At 41.7% G+C, this 17471-nt stretch overlaps 1 protein-coding gene across 1 annotated transcript in view; it reads right to left on the reverse strand.

The window, feature by feature from the left end:
* CYFIP1 (cytoplasmic FMR1 interacting protein 1) overlaps positions 1-17471 on the reverse strand; it is a 228458-nt gene that overhangs the window by 182592 nt on the left and 28395 nt on the right. The window contains exon 10 of the mRNA XM_042783094.1: positions 15561-15678. Coding sequence (XP_042639028.1) covers positions 15561-15678 — 118 coding nt within the window. The remainder of the gene's footprint in view (positions 1-15560; positions 15679-17471) is intronic.

A 17471-nucleotide genomic window follows, 5' to 3' on the forward strand; every position in this document is an offset into this window, starting at 1 on the left:
AATATATGGCATAAATAGACTATCAAGCATAACTCAAAATGCACAAACAACAGAAGCGAAACTAGATGAATGGGACCTTCTAAAAATCAAATTTTCATGTGCTTCCAAAGACTTCTCCAAGAGAGTCAAAAGAGAACCTACAGACTGGGAAAAAATATCTGTCAACGACATATCTGACAAGGGTCTTATCTCTAGAACTTATAGAGAACTACAACCCCTCAACAACAAAAAGACAAATAAGCCAACTACAAAATGGGTATAAGACATGAATACACATTTCACCAAAGAGGATATTCAGGTGGCCAATAAACATATGAAGAAATGCTCACAATCATTAGCAAGTAAAGAGATGCAAATCAAAACAACAATGAGATTCCATCTTGCCCCAGCACTAGTGACAAAGTTCAACAAGATAGAAAATAACAAATGCTGGTGAGGATGCAGAGAGACTGGGACTCTCATACACTGCTGGTGGGATTGTAGAACGGTACAACCACTGTAGAAAGCAGTGGCAATTCCTTCAAAAGATGGAATTAGAAATACCATTTGCCCCAGCCATTCCATTACTAGGTATATATCCTAAAGAACTGAGAGCCATGACAAGAACAGACATATGCACACCCATGCTCATCGCAGCACTATTTACAATAGCCAACAGACAGAAACAACATAGGTGTCTATCAACTGAAGAATGGATAACCAAACTAAGGTACATACACACAATGGAATACTATGCAACCATAAAGAATAACGTAGAATCTTCAAAACACCACATAACATGGTTGAACTTGGAGAACATTATGCTGAGTGAAATAAGTTAATCACAGAAGGACAAATATTGTATTAGGTCATTACTTTAAAAAGTCAAGGAAACATTTATATATGGAAGGAAATTTTCTTTGTTGGTTACCAGGGGTCTGAGTGGAGGGTAGGGAACACTGTTAGGTAGAGACAAGTATTGATTTGAGTGAAGAGAAGGGCAATGTACCAAATGTGAGTGATCAATATGGTGGCATTCAGGAAGACGAAGATATAGAGGGGTACATGGGAGGTACAGACAACAAAGATGAACCCTTTTGCACATACAGTACTGCATTGTCAGTGAAGGCAAACATGGGTATACAGGTGGGTAAATGGGTAGACAGGCTGAACTATTAGGTATGTCTCTATGCAGGGGTAGAAGTGTACCCAAGATCATGTGTATGGTTCTACAAGTCTATTTGTATGTTCTGTAAGAATCCCCAGGTATGTAGTAGAGCTGACCAGGGGCAAGGCAGTAGTCACTTCTTGGCCAGCTGCCCAAAGAAAGTGAGTAGTTGAAACTGTGGGCTCGGGACCATAGTCACAGGGGACCTCAAGCTCAATTGGCATATCACACTACACAAACACTGTTCCATCTCCTATTTTGGTGAGTAGCAACTGGGATCTTAAAGCTTGCAAGCAGACATCTAGATGCAACAATGGGTCTCTCCTTGTCCAGAGCAAAGAAGAATTATGAAAACCAAAGATTCATGAAAACAGTTAGTCCTAGCGACTCATATACCATGCTATCTGCAGCCTACATGACCATGAGACCAGAAGAACTAGATGGTGCCCGGCTACCAAAGTCAACCACTTGGAGGGGCATCTATGTAGGAGATCCTTGATAGAGAGGGAGAGCAATGTGGAACAAAACTCAAAATCATTTAGGGGGGATAAGAAAGGGGGGGACCAGGTTCACTAGTCTGATAAAACCTGATGGAACCACTGAGACTATGTGGAATCACTGAGACTATGGCCCCTAGCTGCCCTTCAGGTCTGGAATTGAACCCACACTTGTGGCTTCCAGCCAAACAAAAGACAGGCATATGAGTTGAACATTTACCTCAAGTAGAGAGAACAATCATGGGAGAAAGAAGGGCTGTTTATGTACAGGGAGATAGCTCAGGGGGCAGGAGTGCATGGAGGGATGGACACAGGGAAGAGGTAACTATTGGGAAGAAATGGCAGGGGAGCTGTTGCATTGTGGTAAATTGTAGTCAATGTTATGAGAGAAAGTGTATGTGAACTGCTGTATGGAAAGTGAATTTGCTCTGTAAACTTTCAGCAAAATCACAATTTTAAAAAAACAAAAGTTGGATAAAGAAAGAACGTGATCCAGCAATCCCAGTAGCACAAATGTGTCCTGAAGATTTGAAAGGTAGAACACAAAAACATATATGCACACTCATGTTCACAGTAGCACTATTTACAATGGCAAAGAGACTGAAACACCCTAAGTGCCCATCAGTGGATGAATGAGTAAATAAACAATGGCATCTACACACAATGAAATGCTATGTAGCATTAAAGAATAATGAGGAATCCACAAAACACCTCATTACATGTATCAACTTGGAGGACACTGCTGAGTGAAATAAAACACAAAAGGACAGATATTTTATGAGTCAACAATTATACAAACTCAAGGAAAGGTTTTCACATGAAAAGAAACATTCTTTCATGGTGAGAAGGGATGGGAGGAGGGAGGAGGGTGAATTACTAATTAGGTAAGGGACATGTATTGATTTGGGTGAAGGGAAAGGCAATATACCAAAAGTGAGTGACCAGCACAACAATACTAAGGAAAAGGGAGACACAGAAAGGTGCACAAGAGTTACAGAGAACAAAAGTAAATACTGTTACATATACAACACTGCATTATCATTAATAACAATATTAATTTATGGGTGGATATGTAGGTAGACAGGTAACACCATGGGTAGCCAGAAGGGAATACATGTGTTTGGTAGATGGTATTTCCACATGCATATTTGTATGTGCTATGTTGTTGTTGTTTTTATGTGCCATCGAGTCAGACCCGACACATAGTGACCCCTCCTTGGGTTTCCGAGGCAGTATCACTACAGAAGTAGATTGCCCCATCTTCCTTCCAAGGAGTGGCTGGTGGGTTTGAACCGCCAGCCTTCTGGTTAGCAGTCAAGTGCCTTAGGCACTATGCTACCAGAGCTCCTATAAGAATGTCCATATTTAAAATGTCCAACTTAAAAATTGGCAGAAGACATGAATAGATACGTCACCAAAGAAGATATGCAAGCAGCCAACAAACACATGAAGAAATGTTCACAATGATTAACCATTAGAGAGATGCAAATCAAAAGAAAAATGAGATACCATCTCACCCCAGCGGTCTAGCAAAGTTCAACAAGACAGAAAGTAACAAATGCTGATGAGGATGTGGCGAGATGGAGACTCCTATTCACAGCTGGTGGGACTGAAAAATGATATGATCACTGTGGAAAATGGCATGGCAATTCCTTGAAAAGTTGGGAACAGAAATACCATTTGATCCAGCAATCCCATTACCAGGTATATATCCTAAAGAAGTGAGAGCCAGGACACGAATAGATATATGCACATCCAAGCTCATCGCAACACTATTCACAAAAGCAAAGAAAAGGAAACAATCTTAATTGTCCATCAACGGACAAAGGAATAGCCAAACTACATACACACACACAATGGAATACTATGCAACATTAAAGAATAATCTAGAATACATGAAACACCTCATAATGCAGATGAACTTGGACAACAGTATGCTGAATGAAATAAGTCAACCATACAAATCCAAATACTGTATTACTACGCCACTGCAAAAAATCAAAGAAAGGTTTACATATTGAAGGAAATTTTCTGTGCTGGTTACCAGGGATAGGAGGGGAATAAAGGGAAAATCACTAGATTGGTAAAACACAAGTATTGATTTAGGTGAGGGGAAAGGCAATATACCAAAAGTGAGTGACCAACATAGCAACACTAAGGAAAAGGAAGACACAGAGAGGTGCACAAGTGGTACGAAGAATGAAGATAAACAACTCTGCATACACAACACTGCATTATCAGTAATAACAAATACTCATCCATGGGTAGATATATAGGCATACAAGCTGAATGATCAGGTATGGCTAAGCAAAAATGAATATACCTATAACCATATATAAGTTTGGCAGACAATATTTGTACGTGCTATAACAGAGATCATATAAATAGAACAGGGGAACAGGGGGCAAAGTTAAGATAAATTTCTAGCCACAGTTCCCTCGGGGAGCAAGTTACTAGGCTGTGGACTTGGGACCATGGCCAGGGGGGACAACAAGCTCCACTGGCATAACATGTTGTTGTTATATGCCATTGAGTAGGACCCGACTCACAGCGACCCCTCCTTGAGTTTCCAAGGCAGTATCACTATGGAAGTAGATTGCCCAACCTTCCTTCTGAGGAGCGGCTGGTGGGTTTGAACCTCCAACCTTCTGGTTAGCAATCAAGTGCCTTAAGAACTACACTATCAGAGCTCCTCTAGCATGACATACTACAGAAAAACACTGTTATACATCCTACTTTGGTGAGTAGAGACCAGGGTTTTAAAAGCTTGTAAGGGGCCATCTAGATGCAATAACTGGTCTTTCCTCATCTGGAGCAAAGAAGGAGGAAGATAACACAAGACGCACAGAAACAGTCCAAGGGACTAGTGGACCATGAAAACCTCAGCCTACATGACCATGAGACCAGAAGGGATCAGTCTGGCAATCGTGGATAGAATGGGAGAAAAATGTGAAACAAAACTCAAAATTATAAAAAAGACCAGGCTTACTGATAGAGACTGTTGAAACCACTAAGACTAGGGCCCTACTCACCCTTTAGGCCTGGAATTTAACTCAGTTCCATAGCATGCAGTCAAACAATAGACAGACATATAAGGTGAACATTTATACCAGGTAGGGACAGTCCTTAGAACAATCAATCATGGGAGACCAAAAGGGCAGTATGTGCACAGGGAGAAAGCTCAAAGAAAGGAATGCACAGGAAAGAAGGACACAGGGAAAAAGTAAGCACAGTGAGAAAGCAGGGAGAAAAATATTACATTATGGGGATTACAATAATGTCATGAAACAAAACGTGTAAGAACTGCTGTATGCAAAATGAATTTGCTCTGTAAACTTCACCCAAATCTCTCTCTCTCTCTCTCTCTCTCTCACACACACACACACAAAGAATGTCCATATATATAAAATGGAGCTAACAAAGGACAAAGTTATGATAAATTATTAGCCACAATCAAACACCAAGAAGGAATAAGTCACTGGACTCATGGTTGCAGGAGACATCAAGGTCAATTGGCTTAACATATTACACAAAAACACTGTTCCACATCCTACTTTAGTGAGACTCAGATGCAACTATTGGTTTCTCCCTGTCTGGGGCAAAGAAGAGTGAAAAATCAAAGACATATGGAAACAATTAGTTGAAGGAACCATAGGAACTTCACTCTATATGACGCTGAGACCAGAAGAACAAGATGATGCCTGGCTACCACTACCAACCACTCGGAAAGGGATCAAAATTGGAGATTCTGGGTAGAGTAGGAGAAAAATATGGAACAAAACTGAAAAAAAAAACCAGACTAGATAATTGGTCTGATAGAGACTAGTGAAAACTATGGCCCCTAACCACCCTTTTCACCTGGAATTAAACACACTCCCCATGGCTTAGCTTCCAGCCAAACAATAATTACACTAGCTAAGCACACTCCTTAGATCAACCATGGGAGAAGGGAAGGGCAGCATTTGCACAGGAAGACAGTTCAGATGGCAGGAATGCACAGAAAATAAGGACACTGGGAGGAAGTGGGAAAAAAGCTGTTACATTTTGGGGGCTGCAATCACTGTCACTAAACAAAATGTGTATAAACTGTTGAATGGAAAATGAATTTGCTCCACAAACTTTCACCAAAATCACAAAACAAGAAAAAGAACTAAATGGTGTCGGCTACTATTACTAACCACTCAGAGAGGGAGCAAAATTGGAGATACTGGATTTAAAAAAAAAAAAACCTCACTACCACCAAGTTGATTCCAATTCATATCGACCCCCTTTGGGTTTCTGAGGCAGTAATCTTTAGCATAGTGGCTAAAGCACTTGACTGCTAACCAGAAGGCTGGCGGTTCAAACCCACCAGCCACTCCTCGGAAGGAAGGTTGGGCAATCCTACTTCTGTAGTGATACTGCCTCGGAAACCCAAGGAGGGGTCGCTATGAGTCGGGGCCGACTCGACGGCACATAACAGCAACAACAACAATCTTTAGAGAAGCAGATTGCCCAGCTTTCCTTCTGCAGAGTGGCTGGTGGGGTTTAAACTTCCAACCATCTGGTTAGTAGCCAAATGCCTTAGGTACTATACACGGAGTGGGGAAAAATGTGGAACAAATCTGAAAATAATAAAAAAGACCAGCCTTACTTGTCTGATAGAGACTGGTGGAAGCCCTGAGACTATGGCCATTAGCTACCCTTCAGGTCTGAAACTGAACTCACTCATATGTCCTGCAGCTCAGCTTCCACACAAACCACAAAAAAGCCCATGAGGTGAATAATAACACCACTGAGGTATGCACTCCTTAGAACAACGAAACACCCAAAAGGGCAGCATATTTTCCCAAGGATAAAGCTCAGAAGGTACACATGGATAGGAAAGAAGGACAAAGGGAAATGGTAACCATAAGGAGGAAATGTGATGAATGCTGTTAACACTACGGGGATTGCAACCAACGTCACAAAACAAAATGTGTATAAATTGTTGAATGGAAAACCAATTTGCTCTGTAAACTTTCACTCAAATCACAATTTAGAAAAGCTGAGCTATAATGACATCAAAAAGAAAATACAAGTACATTTAACTAATGAAGTACCAACTTGTACTATGAAAAGTAAAGGCTACTGAAAAATAGTCAATCTGTATGCTGAGCAAACAATCAAAGAAGCTGGATTATATAAAGAAAAACATGGCTTAGGATAACAGGAAGACTCATTAACAACCTGCAATATGCAGATGACACAACGTCGTTTGCCAAAAGTGAAGACTTGAAGTACTCACTGAACACTACAGCTTTCAGTATAGATTACACTTCAACATAAAGAAAACAAAAATCCTCACAAGTGGACCAATAAGCAATGCCACAATAAATGGAGAAAAGATTGAGGTTGTCAGGAATTTCATTTTACTTGGATTCAAAATCATTACCATGGAAAAAGCAGTCAAGAATTCAAATGTCATACTGCACTGGAAAAATCTGCTGGAAAAGATCCATTTAAAGTGTTAAGGAGCAAAGATGTCACTTTGCAGAATAAGGTACATCTGACCCAAGCCATGGTATTTACACTTGCCTCATGTGCATGTAAAAGCTGGACAATGAATAAGGAAGACTGAAACAGAGAGTTGATGCCTTTGTATCGTAGTGTGGATGAAGAATACTTTCTTTGCCAGAAGAACAAACAACCTGGAAGAAGTGAAGGCAGAATGCTCCTTAGAAGACAGAATGACCAGACTTTGTCTCATCTACTTTGGTCATGTTGCCAGAATGTACCAGTCCCTGGAGAAGGATATCATGCTTGATAAAGTAGGGGGTCAGTAAAAAAGGGGAGGACCCTCAACAAGATGGACTGCAACAATGGGCACAAGTATACCAGAAATTGTAAGAATGGTGAAGGACCGAGCAGTGCTTCATTCTGTTGTATACAGGGTCACTAAAAGTCAGAGCCAACTCAACAGCATCTAACAACAACAAATAAATGAAGAAATTTCCTTCACTGATTAGAAAGCTTAATGTTTCCATTCTTCCCCCAAAGCAATCTACAGATTCAAATGTAATTTGTATCATAATGTCACCTGCCATTTTTTGTAGGAATTGACAATATGATCAAAAAATTAATACGGAAATACAAAGGATCCAGATAGAAAAAAAAATAATCTTTAACCAAGACCTAAATTGGAGGACTCATGCATTTCCATTTCAGAGTTTACTACAAAGCTACAATAATCAAAATAGTTTAGTACACCTACTCCTCACTTAATGACTATCTTGGTGTATGACATTTTGCATTTATACCAATAATAAAAAACTTACTATATAATTGTTTTGTGCAATAACGGCATACACCTAACAATAACAAAAACTGAAGTGCAAGGCATGAGTAATGTTGGCTGTGATGTTGTTCTTGTTAGGTGTCATCAAGTCATCATGGACTCATAGTGACCATACATACAGCAGGACGAAACACCACCTGGTCCTATGCCAGCACCTCAATCCCCGCTAGACTTGAGCTCATCGCTGCAGCCACTGCATCAATCCATCTCGTTGAGGGCCTTCTCCTCCTGCATTGACCCTCCACTTTACCAAGCATGACATCCTTCTCCAGGGAACAGTCCCTTCTGACAACATGAACTAAGTAGGTGAGATAAAGTCTGGCCATTCTTGCTTCCAAGTAGCATTACAGCTGCACTTCCTCCAGGACAGACTTCTTAGTTCTTTTAGCAGTCCATGGTACTTTCAGCATTCTTCGCCAGCACCACAACTCAAAAGCATCAATTCTTCTCCAGGCTTCCTTATTGATTCTCCAGCACTCACATGCATATGAGGCAACTGAAAATATCATGGCTTGTGTCAGGCACACCTTAGTCTTCAGAGACATCTTTGCTCTTCATCACCTGAAAGAGGTCCTTTGCAGCTGACCTGCCCAATGCTTGACGTCATCTGATGTCCTGACGGCTGCTTCCATTGGTGTCAATTGTAGAACGAAGCAATGTGAAGTCTTTGACAACTTCAATCTTTTCTCCATTTATCATGATGCTGCTTACAGGTCCAGTTATGAGAATTTTTGTTTTCTTTATATTGAGATATAATCTGTAATGCAGACTTATTTTTCAATCTTCATCAGTAAGTGCTTCAAGTATTCCTCACTTTCAGCAAGCAAAGATGTGTCATCAGCCTATTGCAGGCTGTTAATGATTATTCTTCCTCCAATTCTGGTACTACGTTCCTCTTCATACAGTCCAGTTTCTCAGATTATTTGCCCAGGATATACATTGAATAAGTATGGTGAAAGGATACAACCGTGACACACTTCCTTCTTGATTTTAAACCATGCAGTGTCCCCTTGTTCTGTTCAGACAGCTTCCTGGTCTATGTACAGGTTCCTCACAAGTACAATCAAGTGTTTAGGAAATCCCATTCTTCTCAATGTTCACCATAATTTGTTATGATCCACACAATCCAATGCTTCTGCACTGTCCATAAAACACAACTAAACATTTTTCTGGTATTCTCTGCTTTAAGCAAAGATCTATCTGCATCAGCAATGATATCCCTTGTTCCACGTCCTCTTCTGAATCCAACCCCCACCTCTGGAAGTTCTCGGTCAATATACTGCCACAACCATTTTGGAATTATCTTCAGTAAGATTTTACTTGCATGCAATATTAATGATATTATTCAATAATTTCCATATTCTGTGGGATCACCTTTCTTTGGGATGGATACAAATAGGGATCTCTTCCAGTCAGTTGGCCAGGTAGCTGTCTTCCAAATCTCTTGGCACATCCGAGTGAATGCCTCCAGCGGGGCATCCGTTTGTTGAAACATCTCAATGGGTATTCCTGTCATTTTCTGAAGCCCTGTTCTTCTCCAATTCCTTCAGTGCAGCTTCAACTTCTTCCTTCAGTACCACTGGTTCTTGATCATATGCCACCTCCTGAAATAGATGAACATCAACCAACTCTTTTTGGTACAGTGACTCTGTGTATTCCTTCCATCTTCTTTATGCTTCCTGCATCATTCATTATTTTGGCCATAGAATCTTTCAATATTGCAACTTCAGGCTTAAATTTTTTCTTTTATTTTTTGAACTTGAGAAATGTCAAACGTGTTCCCTTTTGGCTTTCTAACTTCAGGTCTTTGCACATTTCATTACAGAAATTGGTTTCATCTGCTCGAGCTGCTCTTTGAAATCTTCTGTTCAGCTCTTTTATCTTGTCCTTTCTCCCATTTGCTTTAGCTACTATTCACTCAAGGGCAAGTAGTCTCTTCTGACATCCCTTTTAGTCTTTTCTTCTTGCCTTTTTAATGACATCTTGCTTTCTTCACGGATGATGTTCTTGATGTCATCCCATAAATCTTCTGGTTTTCAGTGACTGGTGTTCAATGCATCAAATCTATTCTTTTGATGGTTTCTAAATTCAGGAGGGATATATTCAAGATCACATTTTGGCTCTTGTGAACTTGTCTTAATTGTCTTCAACACCAAGTTGAACTTGCATATGAGCAGTTGATGGTCTGTTCCACAATCAGCTCCTGGCCTTCTTTTGGCTGAAGATATTGAGCTTTTCCATCACCTCTTGCCACAGATGCAGTCAATCTGATTCCTGTGTATTCCATCTGGCAAAGTCCACATGTACAGCCACCATATGTGTTGTTGACAAAACGTATTTGCAATGAATAAGTAAGTCGTTGGCCTTGCAAAATTCTATAATGCGATCTCCAGTGTTATTTCTGTCACAAAACCAAATTTCCCAACTACTGGTGATTCTTCATGCACTTGAGTCACCAATGATAATTAACACATCTTGATTGCACGTTTGGTCAATTTCTGACAGCAGAAGTTGATAAAAAATCTTCAATTTCCTCATCTTTGACTTTCATGGTTGGTGCATAAATTTTAATAATAGTCCTATTAACTGGTCTTCCTTGTAGGCACATGGATTATTATCCTATCACCGACAGTATTGTACTTCAGAACAGATCCTGAAACATCCTTTGTGATGATGAATGCCACACCATTCCCCTTCAAATTGTCATTCCTGGCGTAGTAGATCATATGGTTGTCTGATTCAAAATGGCAAAAACCAGTCCATTTCAGGTCACTAATGTCTAGAATAGGAGTTCTGGTAGCATAGTGCATAAGGCACTTGACTGCTTACCAGAAGGCTGGCAGTTCTAACCCACCAGTCACTCCTCGGAAGGAAGGTTGGGCAATCTACTTCTGTAGTGATACCTCCTCGGAAACCCAAGGAGGCATCGCTGTGAGTCGGGTGCAACTCAACAGCACATAACAACAACATCTAGAATATCAATCTTTATGCATTCCATTTCATTTCTGACAACTTCCAGTTTTCCTAGATTCATCCTTCGTGCATTCCATGTTCCAATTACTAATGGATGTTTGCAGCTACTTATCCTCAATTTGAGTCGTGCCACATCGGCAAATGGAGGTCTCAAAAGGTTTACTTTATGCGTATCAGTAAGGCTGGTGCTACGCTGATGATAAATCTCTTTCCTAGTCATATTTAGAAAGCCTTCTGACCTAAAGGACTTGTCCTCCTGCACTGTATCCAACAACGTTTCTGGGCTATTCATAAAGCTGCACAGTAATGTATCAGACAGTGTTTCTCTGCTATTCATAAGGTTTTCCCTGGCCAATTCTTTGAGAAGTAGATGGCCTCTTCCTTCTTCCTAGCCCGTCTCAGTGTGAAAGCGGCATTGAAACCTCTGCACCAAGTGCAACCCTGCCAGCACTTGAAACACCAGTGGCACAGCCTCAAGCCTCACAGCAACACATAAGACACAATAGTGCAACAAACTGACAGACAAGTTTGTCTCACTTAGCTTTTCTGAACCTCTCTGCCCTGCTCTTACCTGGATCCCTGGGGCTACGCTGGTCTATAGTCCCTCTGGGTTCTATTTTCCCCACTTTCCTGCTTGTTGAGGTGGAGCCTGGGTCCCTCCCCTTACCTGGATCACTGGCTGCTGCTCTGCTGTGTCATCTCCTCTGGCTTCACTTTCCCCCACTTTCCTTCCTGCTGGAGGTGGGGCCTGGGTCCCTCCCCTTACCTGGATCCCTGGCTGCTACTCTGCTCTGTTGTCCCCTCTGGTTTTGCTTTTCCCCTTTTCTATCTGGTGGGAGTGGGGCCTGAGTCCCTCCCCTTACCTGGGTTCCTGGCTGATGCTCTGCTGTCGTCCCCTCTGGCTTCGCTTTCCCCCACTTTCCTGTCTGTTGGGGTGGAGCCTGAGTCCCTCCTCTTACCTGGATCCCTGACTGCTGTGCTGCTCTGTTATCCCCTCTGGCTTGACTTTCTTCTGCTTTCCTTCTTGTTGGAGGGAAGGGCCTGGATCACTCCTCTTACCTGGATCCCTGGCTGCTGCTCTGCTGTGTTGTCCCCTTGGCTGGGACAGTTATGAGACAACTTGGCTGGGCCATGATTCTCGGTAGTTAGGCAGTTACGTAATGATGTAATTTGGGAGTTAAATAATGATGTACTTTTGCAGTTATGTAAAGATGTACTCATTCTCAATTTTGGGATCTGATGTGGTCATCATCTTTTTCACATAATGCTCATTTTTGGATAATGACCTTAATGAGTTAGAGTATTTGAAATCTAGCTATGTCAATAAGTCAGAAGTGGGTGTACAAAATAGTCTTGGATAGAAATTGTGGTAGTTAAGGTTGTGTGTCAACTTGGTTGGGCCTGGTTGAGTGGCTGGGCAGCTGGTGGTAGTTATTCTCCATAATGAGACCGGAAATCAGCTCCATGGTGGGATGCGCCACAAGCAGCTGAGTACCTGTTTAAGGGCTATGGTTTGCTTTCCATATATAAGAAACAGCTTTGGGAATGATCTCTAGCTTATGACATGCTTGAACCCTGCATTTAGCTGTGTCATTGTTCAGCAGCCTGCCATGTTGTGCTGACGTTGGGACTTTCAATGGACTTGAATTAATGCCCTGCCACGTTGTTTGATAACATTGGGACTATGTCTTTTTACTTGTCAACCTTGGGTTTGTCAGCCTCAGCAGCCAGCAGCTACCTGAGTGAAGAAAAGCCTCTAGCTCCAGTGGGCTGAGAGCAGGAGGCAGAGCTGAAGCTCAAGGTTGAGGGGTTTTCACCCAGCCCCTAGAGCCTGGCACTTTGAACTCAGACTTAAAGCCTCCAAACTGTTAAGAGAATAAACTCCTGCTTGTTCAAGCCATCCCATTGGTCATCTATTCTTCTCAGAGCGGCACTAGGTAACCAAAACAAAATATAGTACCGAGAGAGTGGGGTGCTGCTCCGACAGATAGCTAAAATGTAGAAACACGAGTGGAGTGTGTCCTTGACCCAAGACACCGGCAGAGAGATCCCAGCATGTGGCATGAGAGACAGCAGTAGCAAAGCCAAGAGACCAGCATGAGGGATGGCAGTAGCAGAGCCCAGAGACCAGCATGAGATAGTGACAGTCTTACTCGCCCATGGAGGAGAAAGCTGGATGCCACTGGGTAGGGAGCCTCCTAGCAGAGTGGGTTGCCTTTAGGCATTAATTGGTACAAGGGACCAACCAGCATGAGATGGAGTAGCAGGTTAGCCAGCCCACGCAGCAGGGAAGCTAAGTGTCCTTTAGTCAAGAAGATTCCTGGCAGAGTGGGTTGTCCCTCAGGCATTAATCAGCAGAAGCAGAAAGACCAAGGAAATGGGAAGCAGAGCTGCTCAGCCACCAGGGTAGGACCATTGCCTATGGGGCTGGAACCACCACAGCCATCTAGGTTTCAAAGAGCCAGACCTTCACCAACATGATTCTGGAGTATGGGGTTGCTTATTCATGTGAGCCAGTGGGATGGAGTCATAGCTGCTGCCCAAGAGTGAGGTGGAAGGGCTGCCATGCACCAGAGGGAGAGCAGCAGGGCCCACCAGGCCAAGAGGGTGAGGTCACCACTGAGAAAAACTAGGGGGGACTGGAGCCACCCAGTGAAGGAGATCTGTACAGATACCACCCACTGAAGATCTTTACAGATGCCAAGTTGACAAGGGGTGGAATTGTGGTAGCTAAGGTTGTGTGTCAACTTGGCTGAGCCTGGATGAGTAGGTGGGCAGCTGGTGGTATTTATTACCCATGATGAGACTGGCAATCAACTCCACGGTGGGATCTACCTCAAGCAGGTGAGTAGCTGCTTTAGGGCTGTGTTCTGCTTCCCGATTACAAGACGTAGCTTTGGGAATGGTCTCTAGCTTATGGCACGCTTGAACTTTGCATGTAGCCATGTCATTTTTCAGAAGCCTGCCATGCTCTGTTGACCTTGGGACTTTCAATGGACTTGAATTAATGGCCTGCCATGTGGTTTGGTAACATTGGAACTGCACCTTCTTATTTGTCAACCTTGAGCTTGTCAGTCTCAGTAGCCAGCAACATTCTGAGTGGGCCAGTGGACCGGGAGCAGGAGGAAGAGCTGAAGCCCAAGGCCAAGGGGATTTCACCCAGCCCCTAGAGCCTGGCACTTTGAAATCGGACTTAAAGCCTCCAAAATGTAAGAGAATAAACTCCTGCTTCTTCAAGCCATCCCACTGGTGGTATATTCCCATCAGAGCAGCACTAGGTAACCAAAACACCAATGAAATATCATTTTTAGTCCAGTAATAGGCCTTCATGTTTATAGTCAATAGGCTTTCAACAAGGGTGACAAAGCGATTTAATGGGGGAAAGTACAGTCTCTTCAAAAAATGGTATAGTGATAACTGAATAGGCCACATGCAAAACAATGAACAAAAATTAATTAAATAAATCACCAATCTAAAGGTAAGAGTTAAAATTAAAAAATTCTTTAAAGGAAACATAGGAGCAAATCTTCATGGCCTTGGCTCAGGGGATGGGTTTTTCAATACCAAAAGCACAAGCAACCAAATAAAAAATAGATAAAATTTGTAATACATACAAAATTAAAAATAGTCATTAAAGGACACCAAGAAGAAAGTGAAAAGAGGAAGGATAACATGTTAGGTCACAAGGCAAATATGTATTTAAAAAGAATAGAATCCTACAAAATTTTATCTGACGAAACTGGAATGAAACCAGAAATCAATAGCAGGAAAAAAATTGGAAAATACACAAACATATAGAAATTAAACTGCCAATGGGTCAAGGAAGAAAAATGGGAAATGACTGCTAATGGATACAGGCGTTCTTTGTGGGATGATGAAAATGTTCTAAAATTGATTGTTGTGATGACTGCCCAACTCTGTGAATATACTGAAAACTTCTGAATTGTACAATTTAAATGGGTGAATTATATATTATGTTAAGGTTATCTACAAAACTGTTATATAGGAGCTTTGCTGGTGTAACAGTTAAATGCTTGGCTGCTAACTGAAAGGCTGATGATTCAAACCCACCAAGTTTCCTCAGCAGAAAGACCTGGTGATCTGCTTCCCTACGGGGCAGTTCTACTCTGTCACATGGTGTTATTAGTCAGAATCTACTGGACGCACCTAACAACAACAAAGCTGTCAAAAAAATATAAACTGAGAAAAGCATTTATCTTCATTTCAATGGTACTACAACAGAAGCCAGATGAAAGAAAAACATATGGAACATATGCTGTCAAAGCTTTGATCAGGATGGGTGCAAACCAGCTCCACATATTCTTTCTAGAGCTTCCCAAGAACTTATTTTGTGATTAAATCCTGAAGCCCATGGTGGCTACAGTTTAGCAGGTGGAGGTGTTCACTGTTTTACAATGGGTAGGAACAACAGCACAAACAAGAGTCCTAATCACTTATGAAGATGAGGTTTATGTATGCCCCACTAAGACCCCATGTTCTTCTGGACAATTTGTACCGCCAATTGATTAAATATAATATTTGAGTACAAGAATAAATGGATCCCTGTGGTCTCCATGCAGAACTCAGGCTCCCCAGCATAGGCAGCCTCAGTGCAGTTGGGGCTTACCTCACTGTTGCTATAGCGTGCCAGCTCTGAGATGAAGCGCATGTGGTCCTCTCGGATCTGGATCATCTGCTCACAGATGTTGTACTGAGGACTGCTGCTCGAAGAAGTACATGTCCATCTGTATTAAGAGAAAAATGGCATTGTCTGAAGAGTGCCCCAGCATGATGCTGCTAAATCACAACAGCTACAGTAGGTAGTAGCACAGCAACAAATTACAGTGCTATCCCCCTACTGTCCACAATGGCCCATGTGAAGCCTGTATGCAGTCCATGTGCACCCAGTGTGCAGCGCATGTGTGCCCCCTGTGCAACCTGTGTGCACCCAATGTATGGCCCATGTGTAGCCTGTGTGCACCTTGTGTGAAGTCCTATGTGTGCCCTGTGTGCTAAATGCAACAGATTGACAAATTCTGTTAAAAAGAAAGAAAGTAACTGCTCAACACACTTCCTAATTATATTACTAATTTTACTGTTCAACATGACCTCCACTTATTTATACCTTTTGTATCTGTTATGATGGAAACACTATGTACTTGTATGCTACTGGCCATGTCAGGCTGGCAGCTTGAAATCAGTCATGGTGGGAATATTTACACTAGGGAAATCAGTAAATGGTACCAATTAGAACATGATTTAGTGTTGAAGTTGACAGAACTTTCAATTTAATGAATATAATTTATATAAGGATGAGAATTAGTCTAAAGTAGATCACATATCAGATTTAGTATCAGATTTATTCGAAATAAATTAGCACAAAGTTGGCCAAACTACAGCCCAAGCTAAATGTGACCAGTTTTCATATAGCCCTACAGAAGCCTGGTGGCACAAGAGTTAGCAAACCTACCCAGCAGCTCCAGAAAAGAAAAATCTAACAGCTGTTCCCTTAAACATTATAGCTTAAAAAAAAAAAAAAAAACCATACGGCACAGTCCTACTGTCACATGGAGCCAAGGGGTCGATGTGAGTCGGAATCAACTTGACAGTGCATAGCAGCAACAGTTGTTGTGGTTGTTATGTGCCATCAAGTCAGACCCAACTCACAGCAACCCCTCCTTGGGTTTCTGAAGCAGTATCACTACGGAAGTAGATTGCCCAACCTTCCTTCCGAGGAGTGGCTGGTGGGTTTGAACCGCCAGCCTTCTGGTTAGCACTCAAGTGCCTTAGGCACTACGCTACCAGAGCTCCCCTAACAACAACAGAGCCACACAAAATGGTTTTGACATTTTCAAAGGGTTATTTTAAAAATAAATAAATAAGAATATGCAACAGAAACTACAAGTGGCCCAGAAAGCCTAAAATATTTACTATCTGGCCTTTACAGGAAAAGTCTGTTGACACAAAACAGTATAAATAGATTAGTAAGCAACACATTTGTCAAAATCATGGTTGAGCTATGGATATAAACATTCAATGAAACTCAACAAAAACACTGTATGAGACTCAATTAGCTATATGGAATTTACAGCAGAGTGTTATATATTTATCATTTCATTTGTGCTACAGATACTTTATGGCAATGGTTAGCAAACTTTTGTTGTCAAAGGCAAAGAGTAAATATTAAGATTTTTTGGTTACCTATCCATGACATAACTGTCACATCTTCTATTTATTTTTTATTTTAAGAAAAAAAAACTCAAAGTAAGTGAAGACTTAAAAAAAAAAAAAAAAAAACCAAACTGACTGCCGTCAGATCAGATCTGACTCATATCAACCCCTCTTTGGGTTTCCAGTTATCACTCCAAATGTAGACAGCCCAATCAATCCTCCTTCCGAGGAGTGGCTGAAGACTGCTCTCAGCTAAAAGATCTCATAAAAGCAGGCCTAGGTTAGATTTGGCCATAGGCGACAGTTTTGTAAACTCTGCCACATGCATGCTCCCACCCCCTGACCAGAGCTGATGGTTAACCATTTA

Source organism: Orycteropus afer, unplaced genomic scaffold, assembly GCF_000298275.1.
Source record: "Orycteropus afer afer isolate SDZICR_OR568_19922 unplaced genomic scaffold, OryAfe1.0 scaffold00656, whole genome shotgun sequence".
In the NCBI taxonomy this organism is placed as follows: Eukaryota; Metazoa; Chordata; class Mammalia; order Tubulidentata; family Orycteropodidae; genus Orycteropus; species Orycteropus afer.